The sequence below is a fragment of the Panthera pardus genome, unplaced genomic scaffold, assembly GCF_024362965.1.
Source record: "Panthera pardus isolate Hobbes unplaced genomic scaffold, ASM2436296v1 HiC_scaffold_24, whole genome shotgun sequence".
NCBI classification, from domain to species: domain Eukaryota; kingdom Metazoa; phylum Chordata; class Mammalia; order Carnivora; family Felidae; genus Panthera; species Panthera pardus.
Genome location: NW_026526810.1, coordinates 29,992,394 through 30,008,552, shown reverse-complemented (window position 1 = coordinate 30,008,552; position 16,159 = coordinate 29,992,394). Strand labels below are relative to the sequence as shown.

General features: G+C 36.3%; 1 protein-coding gene across 7 annotated transcripts in view; it reads left to right on the top strand.

The window, feature by feature from the left end:
* Nucleotides 1–16,159, top strand: part of PIAS1 (protein inhibitor of activated STAT 1) — a 128,701-nt gene that overhangs the window by 30,010 nt on the left and 82,532 nt on the right. For 6 of the 7 annotated variants that reach the window (XM_053888922.1, XM_053888921.1, XM_019441664.2 and 3 more), the window contains exon 2: nucleotides 6,797–7,241. In XM_053888922.1, the coding sequence (XP_053744897.1) occupies nucleotides 6,797–7,241 (445 nt within the window). Of the gene's footprint in view, nucleotides 1–2,276; nucleotides 2,412–6,796; nucleotides 7,242–16,159 lie in introns of those variants that run through there. The other variant, XM_053888923.1, reaches the window with a different exon arrangement.

Sequence of the window (16,159 nt, the reverse complement as noted above, 5' to 3'; positions counted from 1 at the left end):
AGGTTTGTTATTTTTAGTATCCAAGTTCTCATCTGGAAGGAGCCTTTTGAAGGACACGTCCTTATGTTTCATGAAATGTGATAGAACATAAATGAGGATGATTTTCAAATTATCTATCAAAAATCCAAAGCCATGGTACACCAATTGAACAGTGCTAGGTTTATGCTTAAAGGAGAATGGGATCTCCATATTTTGTCATTATGTGGGACTAACTGCACCCTGTATGATGGAATAAAGACCAGAAGAAGAGGAAGATCAACTGGAGGAGTAGGCCCTAGAGGTCACTTTTTAGTTATCTTATATTGAGAAATAAATACAGTGTGAGAAATTGGGTGGAACAAGATTTTGGAGATAATTAGCCTGATTTGTTGCCTTAGTAGAAACTGTCTAACTAGGTTTTCTGGTTGAACTGGACATTGCTGGCCAATTACTACTGCTTATTAACCATTTCAGATGGAGAGGATTAGAAATGATGTAGAAATCATTTTCAGTAGATGAAGCATCTGACTTTAAAAATAATGAAAGAATAATTGTGTTGTACTGTACAAACTTTTTAATGTATACAGTTTTAGAATTATTGATGATTGCTGTTGTGGAGAGAAAGCAAAAGTATGGGGCGGGGGAAGAAAGCAAAGGCATAAATGAAATATGACACTGTTAAATGCCTAATTTGTCTGTGTTCAGAATTCAGTTTGGTTTACTATCGGTTGTTATTTGATACCAGATAAAGATTCATAATATAGTCTGCTTTATTATGATTAATCCTGTAGACTACTTGCAGTGGGATGTGTGAATGAAAGTAATTATGTTGTTCAACGGGAGGTACCTAATTCTTATTCACAATTTAGTGGTGACCTTTAATAATATAAGGTCATGACTAATGAGACAATAATCCTGGCACTTTTTATTTAATAGCAAAAAGCAGTACTTGTTGATATTGCTTGAATATTATTTTGTATTTGGTCCCTGCCTTTATAGTTGGCATAGTGTTCTCTCTCTCTCTCTCTCTCTCTCTCTCTCTCTCTCTCTCTCTCTCTCTCACACACACACACACACACACACGTGTCTGTGTGTGTGTGTGTGTATAAAATTTTACATATCTGAAAGGAGATTCAGTTGAAATGTCTTCTTTTTGAAAGGTGAAGACCTCCCCCTCCTCTCTCCCCATTGTCCTGAGAGCACTGGAAGCCAATCTTATACTGCCAAAGCAGAACACTAGAGGATTCCTCTCTGTCAAAAGTGATCAGACCAAAGGAAAAAAGGAATCCTCAAAATAGCCAAGTTCCTGCCTGATCATCCTAGAATGAAGTACCCCAGTCTGCTCACTCAGATCATCTGATCATGTTTTTAGTATCTTACTTTCAGATACAAATGTAAACCAGTGATCCTCTGTCGTTTGAGGAAAATGTCAGGCATGAAAGGCAGGTACCAAAGCAGATAGCAGAAAAGAACCCAGAGGTTGCAGAGACCACACAGACAGCAGAAGAAAACAACAATGTCATATATCCAATTTATTTATATCGTCAGAGAGAAAACAAGATACTACATTCATGAAAACTAAGAACAAGACGTAGGGGGAAAAGAAAAGAAAAAAGGCATGCAACAGAGCAGAGCTCATGGGAATGAAAATTTTAATAGGAGTGTTAGAAGATCAAGTTGAGGAAATCTCTCAGGAAATAGAGCTAAATGGAAGAGATGTAAAATGCAAGAGAAAAAAGAAAATAAAGACAAGTTAGAGAATTGGTCTAGGAAGACCGGTACCCAAATAATAGGCATACAAGAAAAGGACTAGAAAAAAGACAAAGTAAGAAAACCTCCCAGAATGGAAGGACATGCCTCTCTAAATTTAAAATACTCAGCAATTACCAGTTCATACAATTAGCGCAAAAACAAAAGCCCTACCAAAAAACCCAACCCAACACTAAGACCCAACACTGTAAAATTGCAGAGCATGTAGAAAGAAGCTTCTATAAGCTTCCTGAGGGGGATATACAGGTGACTATGAAGGATTGGAGGTCAGGATGATGCCAGGCTTCTTAACAGCAACACTCAAAGCCAGAACACTTTGAGGAAAGGCTGTTAAAATTTTGACAGAACCTGTTTTCCTGTCTAGAATTCTATACTAAGCCAAACTCACTTCTTAATTATGGATAAATGAAGATATTTTTGGACAATGCAAAGAATAAAAAACTGTAGCTTCCAGTTCCTTCTCTGGAATCTAGTGGAGGAAATACTCTACTCAAAAAAGAAAACGAAGAGAAAAAAGTGAGATCAAGGAAATGGGATCCAATATGGAAGAGAGACAAGGGAAATTCCCAAGATATGTTGAAGGGAAATTCTGTGACCACAGTTGTGTCCCAGGTCTAGAGAGTAAGCAGTCCAAATTGGAACCTGGTGGAGGGCTACAGAAGGTTATATATTTAAGAAAGAAATTAAAACAGGTTTACCTGATGTATTTGAATACGTTAGTAGGAAAGTTATACTTTTAGCAGTTTACAGATGAATTAGCAGTAATTACATAGAAAACTAAGCAAATACAAAAATGGTGCAGTTATTAATTAAGGAAAGCCAGGTCATACAAAAAAGGAAGAGCAATCCTGATGTACTTTGCTCAACTGTGAATATCATTTACAACCATAGTATAATGTAAACAACAATTGATTCAACCAAAAATTATGATGGGAACTTGGGGATAGAGATGTCATAGCGCTAAACCATTATTGTTTATAATAAGTCATTTTTTTCTTGAAGGAAAAATTTTAAGAACACATAAACCTGTTATATAGAATATAGTGAAAAATGCCAGAAGAAATTGCCAAAAAGCCTTGAAAGAGGTTGCCCCAGGGATGTGAAAAATAGGAGCCGGGCAAGGGACATCTGTTTTCTCTCTCTTTGCACTATTTGACTTTTTAAACTGTGTGCATATGCCTGTTTAATTAAAAAAATTAATTTTTTTTATTTAAAGAAATTTTTTTAAAAGTTTATTTTTGATAGAGACAGGGTAAGCAGAGGAGGGGCAGAGAGAGAGGGAGACACAGAATCTGAGCTCTGAGCTGTCGCCTGACGCAGGGCTCAAACTCACGGACCGTGAGATCATGACCTGAGCCGAAGAAGGACGGTTAACTGACTGAGCCACACAGGCACCCCAAAAATTAATTTTAAAAAGATGCCCCTCACAGAATGCTCTGTGTTCAGAGTATGTACATTTCTCAGGCATTCTGAATTCCCTAGGGTTCTGACAGCTTTATCATTTGGGGATGTAGAGTCAGCAGCATGCTATTTGAGGAGGTAATGATTTCTAGTAGTAGCAGTGGTTGATGTTATCCTCAGTTATAAATATTCATTTTGTTGTAGTGCTAACAAATGGAGATTTTTAAACACATGACAGATTAAAATATATTGCATTTCACCATCTCAGATGTAAGTGTTTAGTTTTCCTCTGTGTTGTCAACACTTTACATTGTGAATTGACTGCTCCATGCTTCTCTGAAGCTTTTTGTTGAGTGATGCTTCAGATGTTTGTGTTTCCTGCCCCCCTTTTATTTAGTTTTAAAAAATACTGCATGCTGGGGCACCTGGGTGGCTCAGTCAGTTAAGCGTCTGACTTCGGCTCAGGTTATGGTCTCGTGGTTCGCGAGTTTGAGCCCCATGTTGGGCTCTGTGCTGACAGCTAAGAGCCTGGAGTCTGCTTCCGATTTTGTGTCTTCCTCCCTTCCCCCTCCCCCCCTCCCCCCCCCCCCCCGTCTCTCTCTGCCCCTTCCCCTCCCAGACTTGTGCTCTGTCTCTCTCAAGAATAAATAAATATTTTTTAAAAATTCTGTATGCTTACTACAGCCCTTAAGAGCGTGCAGAAGCTGCTCCAATAACAGCAATGGATAGCACCCTATCTTTCACCAAACCTGATTTTAAGGTGCAATGGTTCATTTGAATCCAGATGCATTCTTTTCTTATCCGAACCACCAATTCTTTTAAGCCAAATATTGATGCTTGAAATGGAGATTAGATGTTAAGTCAATTAGTCTTTTAAAAGGTTTTTCTCTTTCCTAATTGAAAAGCTTGTGGTTTGCTTCCTCTAAAAGATGGTATAGTGTAAGAGCACAACATTTGGAGTAGTTGTATAGTATTCAACAACTTTCTTAACCTGCCTAGGTCTCAGTTTTCCTTTTTTTTTTTTTTTTTTTTTTTTTTTATGTTTATTATTTATTTTGAGAGAGAGAGGGAGAGAAAATCCCAAGCAGGCTCCGCACTGTCAGCACAGATCCCAGTGCCATGTTTGAACCCATGAACCATGAGATCATGACCTGAACTGACATCAAGAGTCAGATGCTTAACCAACTGAGCCACCCAGATGCCCCCAGTTGTTTCATTTGTAAAATAAGGACAGTACCTCATTAATTGTGATGATTAATTACACATCCTGTAAGAACAAAAAAATTATACTTCTGTCATCAGCCTTTTTCTTTTGACCATCAAGCAAGAGATTTTATTTTATGTGAATTGTCAATATGTCCTTCCATATAAATAAAATGATAATACATCTGTGGTGCATTTAAATCCTTATACCCAAAGAGTAAGGACAAAAACTGTCATCAGTGAAAAGTTTGTGATAATCACTGAATTTCAGGTTTGTTTGTGTTTGACCTAGGAGAATGGAATTGAAGTAGAAAGACATTATTCTCTTTCTAAAATTTTTACTACTGTCTCTGTAAAATGAAGTGTACATTTGACTAATGCCAACCTAAATTTATTTTTAACTGATAATCTTTGAAGCATAATTTCTGTTATTTCTCCAAAAGCAGAAGCTTACTTATTAACGTAGTGCTTTTCAGTTGAAGTCCCAGTTCCTTTTAAAATAAGTCATAAAAATCTTTAAAACTATTTTGTACGCTTAGGACAATTTGGATAGTAGAAAGAAATTGGTATCTTGCTGACAATATAGTAAGTATTGAATTTCTGTTCGTATCTAAAAAAGAGGAACATTTAGAGGATTTGGGGTAGAATTTGTTTTTAAGGCTTGTAGTATTTCTTTGCATGCCTTGTATAGAACATAAAAGTTTGGGAGTTCATTTGCATTTATGTTATAGTTACATGTATAACTTATTGTTGTAGATTCCACCCCTGTTCTTTCTTTTGGTGTGATTTTCTTATTTACTTTGTTCTTTCATTCATTCATTTACTCATTGTCCAGGCATTTGATGAGTTTCTACTGTTGTCAGGCTCAGGTAACATTGGCTTGTGCCCTGGAGGACCTCAAAGTGGTCATGGAATCACTTGTACAAATAGAAAATTGTAATAAAGCAAGACAAGTGCTAGTAAAGATATGAAAAGTGGCCAATAAAAGTAGTGAGAAAAGAATCATTAATATTGCCAGGCCCAATGGACTAAGGCTGACAAAAGCTAGAATTTGAAGAAAGAGTATTTTTCAGGCCAGAGAAGTAGAGGAAGGACTCACATATGTTTAATTACCAACTATATTGGATCTAAAGCTCTTTATATTGTTTTCTCACTATTTGGATTTTTTATTTAATTATTTTGCACTCTCTAAACAGCTTCAAGAGGATTGGCTGGAGTAGAATGTCCTCTCAGGGAGTGGCAGTGAATTAGGAAAGGCAGGTTATCTTTTGTGTATTGGTAATTGGTATGGGGTGAGGGGATAAAACAGTTGGGGAAAATAGCTGGTGATAAGCTTACTTGTGTCTTCCACCCTAACACCTCCCTGTCAGTGGTGGTAAAGTCAGGATTCTGCTGTTAATACTATATGATCTTGGGTAAGCCATTTCTTCTCTTTGGATTCCTTTTTTTTTTCCACTTTAAAATGAGAGGAGTGGTAGAGATGGGCATTTCCTGTTGGTAGTCTCTTAGTAATTGGTAGAAAAGAAGAAATATTGACCAAACAATTTTGGAAACCAAGAGCCTTACACATTGTGGCATGTGGATTGAATTCCTAGACTTTTTAGCCTGGGCTTGCCAGTGGAGTGAGTCAATATTATGTTTCCAGCTCTGTCCTTTCCTAATGGTGTAGTGGAAAGAATAGGGGTTAGAATCGTACATAACTGTGTTTGAATCCTGACTGCTACTTAGTAGCTATGTGGCCTTAGGCAAGTTATTTAACCTTTCTTAACTACATAGTTTCTTCATGTGTAAAGAAGGAGCGGGATAACACCCTGTGGAGATAATAAAGATTTAGTGACAACGATATGATATGAAAATATTGATATGAAAATTCGATATGAAAATATCGAATATATCTGGTAAATAATGGGTCAGAAAGGGTATATAGTTTTTAAGTCCTACAAATTCCGAGGTCAGCATACAAGGTAATACCTGATAGTATGTTATTTATACCCTGCTGTGTGCATCTGGTGTTTGAAGTGGGCTGTGTATGTGTTTCGTATATAGTTATGTAATTTCCCCCCAAGAAAATAAATGTTCTTGAGGGCTCATCATTATATTTTGCCATCCACATAGCACTCAGCACTCTCCTGGAGACTCAGTAAGTGCTTGGTGAATAGCTGACAGTTGAATCAACACAGTGGACTGAGGTGAGGTGTGGTTCTACCTGGTGAATACTTCATCTTACATCTTTCATAACCCTGGGTAGAAGTTGTTGAATTTATGAGTATTAATTTAAAATTTCTTTGATTACTTATTTTAAGTTTGAAATAGCTAGAATTGACTATAAATGAGCTGGCCTGTAAGCAAGCCATAAGGAGAAAGGGTTATAATAAAGTATTGTTTAATATTGTAAATTATACTATGGGAATACTAACATTTCACATTTTGTTTTGTCTCGAAGCAAATGGTTATGAGCCTTAGAGTTTCTGAACTCCAAGTACTGTTGGGCTACGCTGGGAGAAACAAGCACGGACGCAAACACGAACTTCTCACAAAAGCCCTGCATTTGCTAAAGGCTGGCTGCAGTCCTGCTGTACAAATGAAAATTAAAGAACTCTATAGGCGGAGGTTCCCCCAGAAAATCATGACGCCCGCGGACTTGTCCATCCCCAGTGTCCATTCAAGTCCTATGCCAGCAACTTTGTCTCCATCTACCATTCCACAGCTCACTTATGATGGTCACCCTGCATCATCGCCGTTACTCCCTGTTTCTCTTCTGGGACCTAAACATGAACTGGAACTCCCACATCTTACATCAGCCCTTCACCCAGTACATCCGGATATAAAACTTCAAAAATTACCATTTTATGATTTACTGGATGAACTGATAAAACCCACCAGTCTAGGTAAGATTATTCTATGATGGTTATTTGGTTACTTGGGACAGGAGGTGGGGAGACGCATTTTCATTTTAGAGTGTTAATTTGACTCAGTTTATTATTCATCATGAAATTTTCCTTTGGTAGTAGCATTCAGATTACAATAAGGATCTTTCAGTTTTAGACAGAATCAGATACATAAAAGTTATCTTTCAGGCAAAGAAAAAAAGTATAGTCAAGTTTCCAAGAATATAAACTTTTAAAGTGTAATATTTTAGGGGCACCTGGGTGGCTCAGTCAGTTAGGCGGCCGACTTCAGTTCAGGTCATGATCTCGCGTTCTGTGGGTTCTAGCCCCATGTTGGGCTCTGTGCTGACAGCTCGGAGCCTGGAGCCTGCTTCGGATTCTGTGTCTCCCTCTCTCTCTGCCCCTCCCCTGCTCACACTCTCTGTCTCTCAATAATAAATAAATGTTAAAAAAAATTTTTTATGTGTAATATTTTAGATTGTTGATTAATATTTTGCAATAATCCTTACAAATTAAAAAATTAAAACCTAATAATTTCTACCAGCCTCTAAATTCAGTTTTTAATTTTCAGGGTTGATGAATTCTAAAACAAATGATTGACTAGTTTTGATTATTTAAATGAGTAAATGGTTTTAATTATTATAAAAGGAAAATTCAGCTTTGATGTGTAGTATTTTAATTTCAGCTGACTTTTTCAAGTGGATGTGTGTGCTTTGCAGGTGTGCACATGATCATGCTTTTATAATATGAATACTTGAAATTTTATTTACTGTGTTTTTACCATTATTTGATTAATGGATAGCATTTTAATAGGATTCAGTGTGTATTAGTCACTTTATTGCTCCAATACTACCATAGTTTATTTAATGCAGAATAAAACTGACTCTGTTGTGATCTCTGACACCTTTGTTGTAATATATTTAAAATATCAGATGTGCAGATGCTGGTTTATTGTTATAAATTAGTGGTAGACAAGCTGTGGCTGGCAAGACAAATCCTGTGGCCTGTTTTTTGTGGACCTAATAAGCTAACAGTGTTTTGTGTGTGTGTGTGTGTGTGTGTGTGTGTGTGTGTGTGTGTGTGTTCATTCTCAAAGGCTTGTAAAAAAAAAAAAAAACAAAACAAAAAACAAAGAATAATATGCAACAGAGACCATGTTTGTCTGCAAAACCTAAACTATTTATTGTCTGACCTTTACAGAAAAAGTTTGCTGACCCCTGTTACAAATCATTCAACATTTCAGTTAGGGGGATTGGTTAGTGTTGAATTTTGAGAACATACTCGAATTCATTGAATTGGGAAATGTTTGTCTTTAATTATATTTAGCAGAATTTACCTGAATAAATTCAGTTCATAGGAGTCATTTTCAAACAACATGAATTTTGTATCACATTATTTTTTAAAAATAGCTATTGCAGGGCAGCCTAACACTTGTCAAAAACCTGTATGCTTATAAAACGTACACATGCTCATTATAAAAAATGAAAGTGCCAGAGTCCCTTCCTCATTAGTAGTTTGTGTATGCATATATAAACAAATTACGTTTTTGTTTTTCAAGAAGGAATCCTATTATACATCGTATTCTGTGACTTGCCTTTTTCCCCTTACTATAGACATTTCTCCTTGTCTGTCTTAATAATTGAAGTCCATACACATATAGACACACACCACACACACACACACACACACGCACGCACACATTCTAGCTCATTTCTTATTAAAAAACTGTATACTATTCTGTGATTTAAATGAGTTCTCTAGTAAAAGACAAGTTTTTCTAGTTTTTTGCTGCCAAAAACTGTGCTGCAGTGAACATCATCTGAAATTTAAAAGGAAAAACTGTTGGTGGCTTTGATTTGATTTGATTCCCAGTTCTCAAATTCTCTTCTGGTCTTAATTACTGTATCTTGCTGTTTTCATTTTCAGTAATATACATTTCAAGTACCAGTGTGAATAGATTATATTTACATATGTATCTTAATTTTGTTATAAAGAGTAGGAATGCAAACTGGACACACATTATACTTATATTGGATAATAGTTTAAATCAATTAAATAAATTAAATTAGAATTGAGAGAATTAAGTTAATTATTTTTATTTTACTGAAGTACTTTGCTTGAATATATTTGTTAAGTATTAATTTCTAATTGTCTACACTGATGGTCTTTTCATGCCTTTTTAGCTTAACCTAATATATCATAATTTACATTTTGTATCTTATTGCTTTAATACTTCAGGATACTTTTATCCTTATGAACTTTTCAATATACCTGATTTTCCTCTAAAAAGATACTAAAAACAGATAGTTCATAAGAAATTATGTTCTTAAAAGCTGCAGTTTTCGATCTCTTTCTATAATGCTTTCCCCCCAGTGGCTGTTTTTAAAGAGTAGGCAGTAAGTTTTAAATAATTTTTCCATCTTTACTCTTTATGTGAAAATTTATAGACTGCTTCAATGGGGTGTGTTTGTGTGATAATTTAAAAACAATGCCATAAAAATTTTCCCATCTTGATAACCAGTAAGTAAACCCTTGCGTTTACAAAATTGACTAGATTGAAATACTGAAGGATTTACCATGAGACTTACTTAATTGGGCATTCTTTGTATTGTCAGTTCTCATTATTTGCACATTCTATCTTTGTGAATGTCTACTATCTCAAATGTATTTGTAATTCCAAAATCACATAATAATTGCATGGTCATTTTAGACACGTGCAGAGTGGTAAAAAAAGTTGAGTCTTCTGACTCACACTTTCACACCTGTGATTGAACAAGGTGACTCTCGAGGCCTTCTTGTTTTCAGCTTTCATACTGTAAGTGTCCTCTTCTATGCTCTATTTAGTGCCGTGGTTTTTGCATTTTTGTGCTTTTTATTGGTGATTACAGTTTTAAATAGCCCCCACCTATAGTGCTGAAGCTCTGTCTAGTGTTCCTAAATGCAAAAGGCTGTGATATGCCTCATGGAGAAAAAAATATATGCATTCAGTTTTGTTCAGGCATTAGGTAGTGCTGTTGGCGGTGAGGTCAATGTTAATGAATCACCAATATATATTAAGTAAGGTGTCCTTAAACAGAAACACAACCTAAAACAAGGTTACATAGTGATCAGTGGATGAAGATGGAATCAGAGGCTTGTAGGAACTTAGTCCTATGTATTCCCTAAACCTGAATACTGGTTCAGTATTCACTAATTCATTGTTTGTGGTGACTTGTAGAACAATTACCACAAGTGACAAAAATTGTGTATTTAAAGTATAATTTAATTTGAATACTAGTTTTTATTGAATAAGTCCATTGTTTATGGTATACATACAAAATGAATAGGTGTTATGGAATTGCTTGGTGGTGTATAAATAGATTTCTAATTTCTCATTGCTATCATAGAATTAAAATAAAAGCCATTATTTTGGTTATGCATAAAGCAGTCTCACCAGAAAATAATTTGTGGAGGTTTATTGATTCAGTAAATATTCAAGGGAGGGAATGCTCAGTGAATCTGAAAAAGATTTACTGAAAAAAGATTTTGAGTAATTTGCAGAGTTTAAGATGAATGTATTTTAAAGCTCTATTTTGTAAAAAGCGGAATAGAAGAGGGGCGCCTGGGTGGTTCAGGCAGTTGAGCTTCCAACTCTTGATTGCAGCTCAGGTCATGAACCCATAGTTCGTGGGATCGAGCCCTGTGTTGGGCTCTGGGCTGACAATGCAGAGCCTGCTTAGAATTCTCTCTCTCTGCCCCTCCCCAGCTTGTGCTCGCTCGCTCTCTCTCTCTTAAAATAAGTAAATATGGGGTGCCTGGGTGGCTCATTCGGTTAAGCGTCCAACTTTGACTCAGGTCATGATCTCGCAGTTTGTGAGTTTGAGCCTTGCCATTGGGCTCTGTGTTGGTGGTGCAGAGACTGCTTGGGATTCTCTCCCTCTGCCCCTTTCCCTCTTGCATTCTCTCTGTCTCAAATAAATACATAAAAAAACAAACAAAACTTAGGAAAAAAACTTCAAAAAAAATTTAAAACCCCAAAAACAGAATAAAAGAAAATAATCTAGAAGATTCTTCAATGTTATTAAAGACTGTTTCTTCATTTAATGAAGTAACCACTTCACTTCATCACAGAATTTAGCTTTCCCTCCCTCTCTCCCTCCCTCCCTCCCTCCCTTCCTTCCTTCCTTCCTTCCTTCCTTCCTTCCTTCCTTCCTTCCTTCCTTCCTTCCTTTCTGGAGTACACACCAGCCTGGCAAGGAGCCCAACATGGGTCTTGAACTCATATGACCCTGAGATCAACAATCAGATGCTTAACCCACTGAGCCACCCAGGTGTCCCACAGAATTCAGTTTTATAAAGGGCTTTTTTGCCACTAGGTCATTTCCGAAAAGTTAAATGTCTCTGGTATTCTCTTTGTTTCTAAACATATACATTTAAAATCATTATAGGCTCATTAGAGTTTAGTTTTGACCTGTAGCCAGCTAGTTTATAACAATTATCACTTGAGACAATCACAATGTGACAAGTAAATTTAATTTTTCATTTCCTCCCCTCCTTTTGGCCTTAGCCCTTAGATTGAAACAGATTCTAAGATGTTCTGAATATAACTTGAATGGTTTTCTGCATGATTTATGTTTCTAGCTAAAATCACAACAATAGTTTTGGTATCCCCAATTTTATTAGGTAATTGTTATCCACTCTTAAACTCATTTTGTTATTATTTCTTTAACGATGAGTAATTTTAAGGTCTTCATTCATTTTGGAACCACACATTAAAGAGAATTCTTTTCATTGTCCATAGTTAACTAGAAGAATTGGGAGATGAAGGGGTTGGTTTATTTTTTTTGCCTATCATATTAAAATCTTGTTTGTAAGAGGCCTATTTTACATGCTTTTTTTTTCAATATATGAAATTTATTGTCAAATTGGTTTCCATACAACACCCAGTGCTCATCCCAAAAGGTGCCCTCCTCAATACCCATCACCCACCCTGCCCTCCCTCCCACCCCCCATCAACCCTCCGTTCTCAGTTTTTAAGACTCTCTTATGCTTTGGCTCTCTCCCACTCTAACCTCTTTTTTTTTTTTTTTTTCCTTCCCCTCCCCCATGGGTTTCTGTTAAGTTTCTCAGGATCCACATAAGAGTGAAAACATATGGTATCTGTCTTTCTCTGTATGGCTTATTTCACTTAGCATCACACTCTCCAGTTCCATCCACGTTGCTACAAAGGGCCATATTTCATTCTTTCTCATTGCCATGTAGTACTCCATTGTGTATATAAACCACAGTTTCTTTATCCATTCATCAGTTGATGGACATTTAGGCTCTTTCCATAATTTGGCTATTGTTGAGAGTGCTGCTATAAACATTGGGGTACAAGTGCCCCTATGCATCAGTACTCCTGTATCCCTTGGGTAAATTCCTAGCAGTGCTATTGCTGGGTCATAGGATAGGTCGATTTTTAGTTTTCTGAGGAGCCTCCACACTGTTTTCCAGAGTGGCTGCACCAATTTGCATTCCCACCAACAGTGCAAGAGGGTTCCCGTTTCCCCACATCCTCTCCAGCATCTATAGTCTCCTGATTTGTTCATTTTGGCCACTCTGACTGGCGTGAGGTGATATCTGAGTGTGGTTTTGATTTGTATTTCCCTGATAAGGAGCAACGTTGAGCATCTTTTCATGTGCCTGTTGGCCATCTGGATGTCTTCTTTAGAGAAGTGTCTATTCATGTTTTCTGCCCATTTCTTCACTGGGTTATTTGTTTTTCGGTGTGGAGTTTGGTGAGCTCTTTATAGATTTTGGATACTAGCCCTTTGTCTGATATGTCATTTGCAAATATCTTTTCCCATTCCGTTGGTTGCCTTTTAGTTTTGTTGGTTGTTTCCTTTGCTGTGCAGAAGCTTTTTATCTTCATAAGGTCCCAGTAATTCATTTTTGCTTTTAATTTCCTTGCCTTTGGGGATGTGTCAAGTAAGAGATTGCTACGGCTGAAGTCAGAGAGGTCTTTTCCTGCTTTCTCCTCTAGGGTTTTGATGGTTTCCTGTCTCACATTCAGGTCCTTTATCCATTTTGAGTTTATTTTTGTGAATGGTGTGAGAAAGTGGTCTACTTTCAACCTTCTGCATGTTGCTGTCCAGTTCTCCCAGCACCATTTGTTAAAGAGACTGTCTTTTTTCCATTGGATGTTCTTTCCTGCTTTGTCAAAGATGAGTTGGCCATACGTTTGTGGGTCTAGTTCTGGGGTTTCTATTCTATTCCATTGGTCTATGTGTCTGTTTTTGTGCCAATACCATGCTGTCTTGATGATGACAGCTTTGTAGTAGAGGCTAAAGTCTGGGATTGTGATGCCTCCTGCTTTGGTCTTCTTCTTCAAAATCGCTTTGGCTATTCGGGGCCTTTTGTGGTTCCATATGAATTTTAGGATTGCTTGTTCTAGTTTCGAGAAGAATGCTGGTGCAATTTTGATTGGGATTGCATTGAATGTGTAGATAGCTTTGGGTAGTATTGACATTTTGACAATATTTATTCTTCCAATCCATGAGCAGGGAATGTCTTTCCATTTCTTTATATCTTCTTTAATTACCTTCGTAAGCCTTCTGTAGTTTTCAGCATACAGATCTTTTACATCTTTGGTTAGATTTATTCCTAGGTATTTTATGCTTCTTGGTGCAATTGTGAATGGGATCAGTTTCTTTATATTTCTTTCTGTTGCTTCATTGTTAGTGTATAAGAATGCAACTGATTTCTGTACATTGATTTTGTATCTTGCAACTTGGCTGAATTCATGTATCAGTTCTAGTAGACTTTTGGTGGAGTCTATTGGATTTTCCATGTATAATATCATTTTACATGCTTTTTAAAACCTTTTTCATTAATCTTTCTAAGATTTCTCCCTATATATATCTATTCCTTCCCCCATCCAGAATTGATTTCACTTTTTTTTCATGTTCTTATAACATTTTGTTGTTAGTGCCTCAAAATGGTAAGGGTTCTGCTGTATTCATCTTGTATATATTCCTGTAATAGCTATCTATGACTTTGTTACATGGCAGTTGTTCAGTAAACATTTATTAGCTCTCCAATTTATTTAAATACAATAGAGTCTTTTACTTCACTCTGATTCAGTGAATTTTAATCATTTTACCATCTGAATACAACTGAGGCATATCACATTATCATAAACAGTGGCTTATGATAAGGATGGGAAATAGAGTTAGGGAGAAAAGAGGTGTCCTTCCTTTTATTATTTCCACTCCCACTCTGAACTCTATAGTTAATTGATGATTTGGATATTTAATATACCCTATACACCCTCCCGCCCCCCAATTATAAAAGATATAACATGTTTTATATAGAATCCATAGAGAACACTTACTTTAGAGAGAAATTTATAAATACTTCTATTGTGTTCTGGTCAGTCATTGTCTTGTGTGTGTTTGTGTTTCTTTCTTTTCTTTTTTTTTTTTTTTTAAGGTTTATTTATTTTTTGAGAGAGAGATGGAAAGAGTGCAAGCTGGGGAGGGGCAGAGAGAGAGTGAGAGAGAGGATCCTAAGCAGGCTCCACACGGTCAGTGCAGAGCCTGGTGCGGGGCTCGAACTTACTCACTGAACCGTGAGGTCATGATCTGAGCCAAAATCAAGAGTTGGACGCTTAACCAAGTAAGCCACCCAGCTGCCCCGCCCCCCCCCCCCTTTTTAAGTTTTATTTATTTAAGTAATCTTTATGCCCACCATGGGTCTCAAACTCATGACCCCAAGATCGAGAGTCACACGCTCTTACAACTGAGCCAGACAGGCACCCCTTGTTTGTGCTAATTTCTGATTTTGTTTTAATGAAGAGGAGAATCTCAAATACTAGCTGATGTAACCCAGCATGTTCTTAGCCACTTACATTATTGATCCATATAAATAATGGGGCGCAGAAAATTTTAATCTTTGTAGTATATTGAGCAACATGTGTTAGAAGTATACAGTACTTTGAAATATCTTATTTGTATAGAGTGCCCCTATTGTGTCGCTCAGCTGTGGAATTTACACAATTATAAAAATCAGAAGGACAAATCGTTTTGGATTAAAATGTTATGTCCATTCAGAAGCAAGATATTTTCCCTCAATTCTTTAATATTATTTTTAGAATAATATCATTGTTTAGAATGTTATTGTTTATATTGTTTACACTTACCTGTGTTAGAGCATAATGGTAAAAACACAAAATATTTTCATAGTGATTGAAAGAATATTTGGTTTGATTCAGATAAGAATAAACAGCCATTAATACTTAGGTTTATGTTTGTTAGTAATTTAGTTATTTCTCTTTTTCTTGACTCAGGTAAATTTTCAAAGAGAAACTAGATTTTTTTAAAATGATGCCTTTACATGTTTTTAATAGTTTTAATTATTTCAAAGGCAAACATAGAGAACAAACAGCTTTGCATTCATTTGGAGTACTCATGTAAAAGTTTGTTGAGTCATCTCAAGTTTTGCTAAGCCAAATTGTATCTTCTCAAGAGATGTCTTCCTTTTCAAGTTTTTGTTATTTTATTTTATTTTATTTTATTTTATTTTATTTTATTTTATTTTATTTTATTTTATTTTTGTATTCTTTTAAGATTTTATTTTTAAGTAATCTCTATACACACAACATGTGGCTTGAACTCAATCCCAGGATTAAGAGTTGCATGCTCTATTGACTGAGCCAGCCTGGCATCCCTCTTTTGAGGTTTTTTTTTTTTTTTTACATTATTTTTTTATTCAGTTTATTTATTTTGAGAGAGAGACAGAGAGAGTGGGGGAAGGGCAGAGAGTGAGAGGGAGAGAGAGAGAATCCCAAGTAGGCTCTGCACTGTAAGTGCAGAACCCGAGGTGGGGCTGGAACCCATGAACTGTGAGATCATGACCTGAGCCGAAATCAAGAGTCGGATGCTTAACAGACTGAGCCA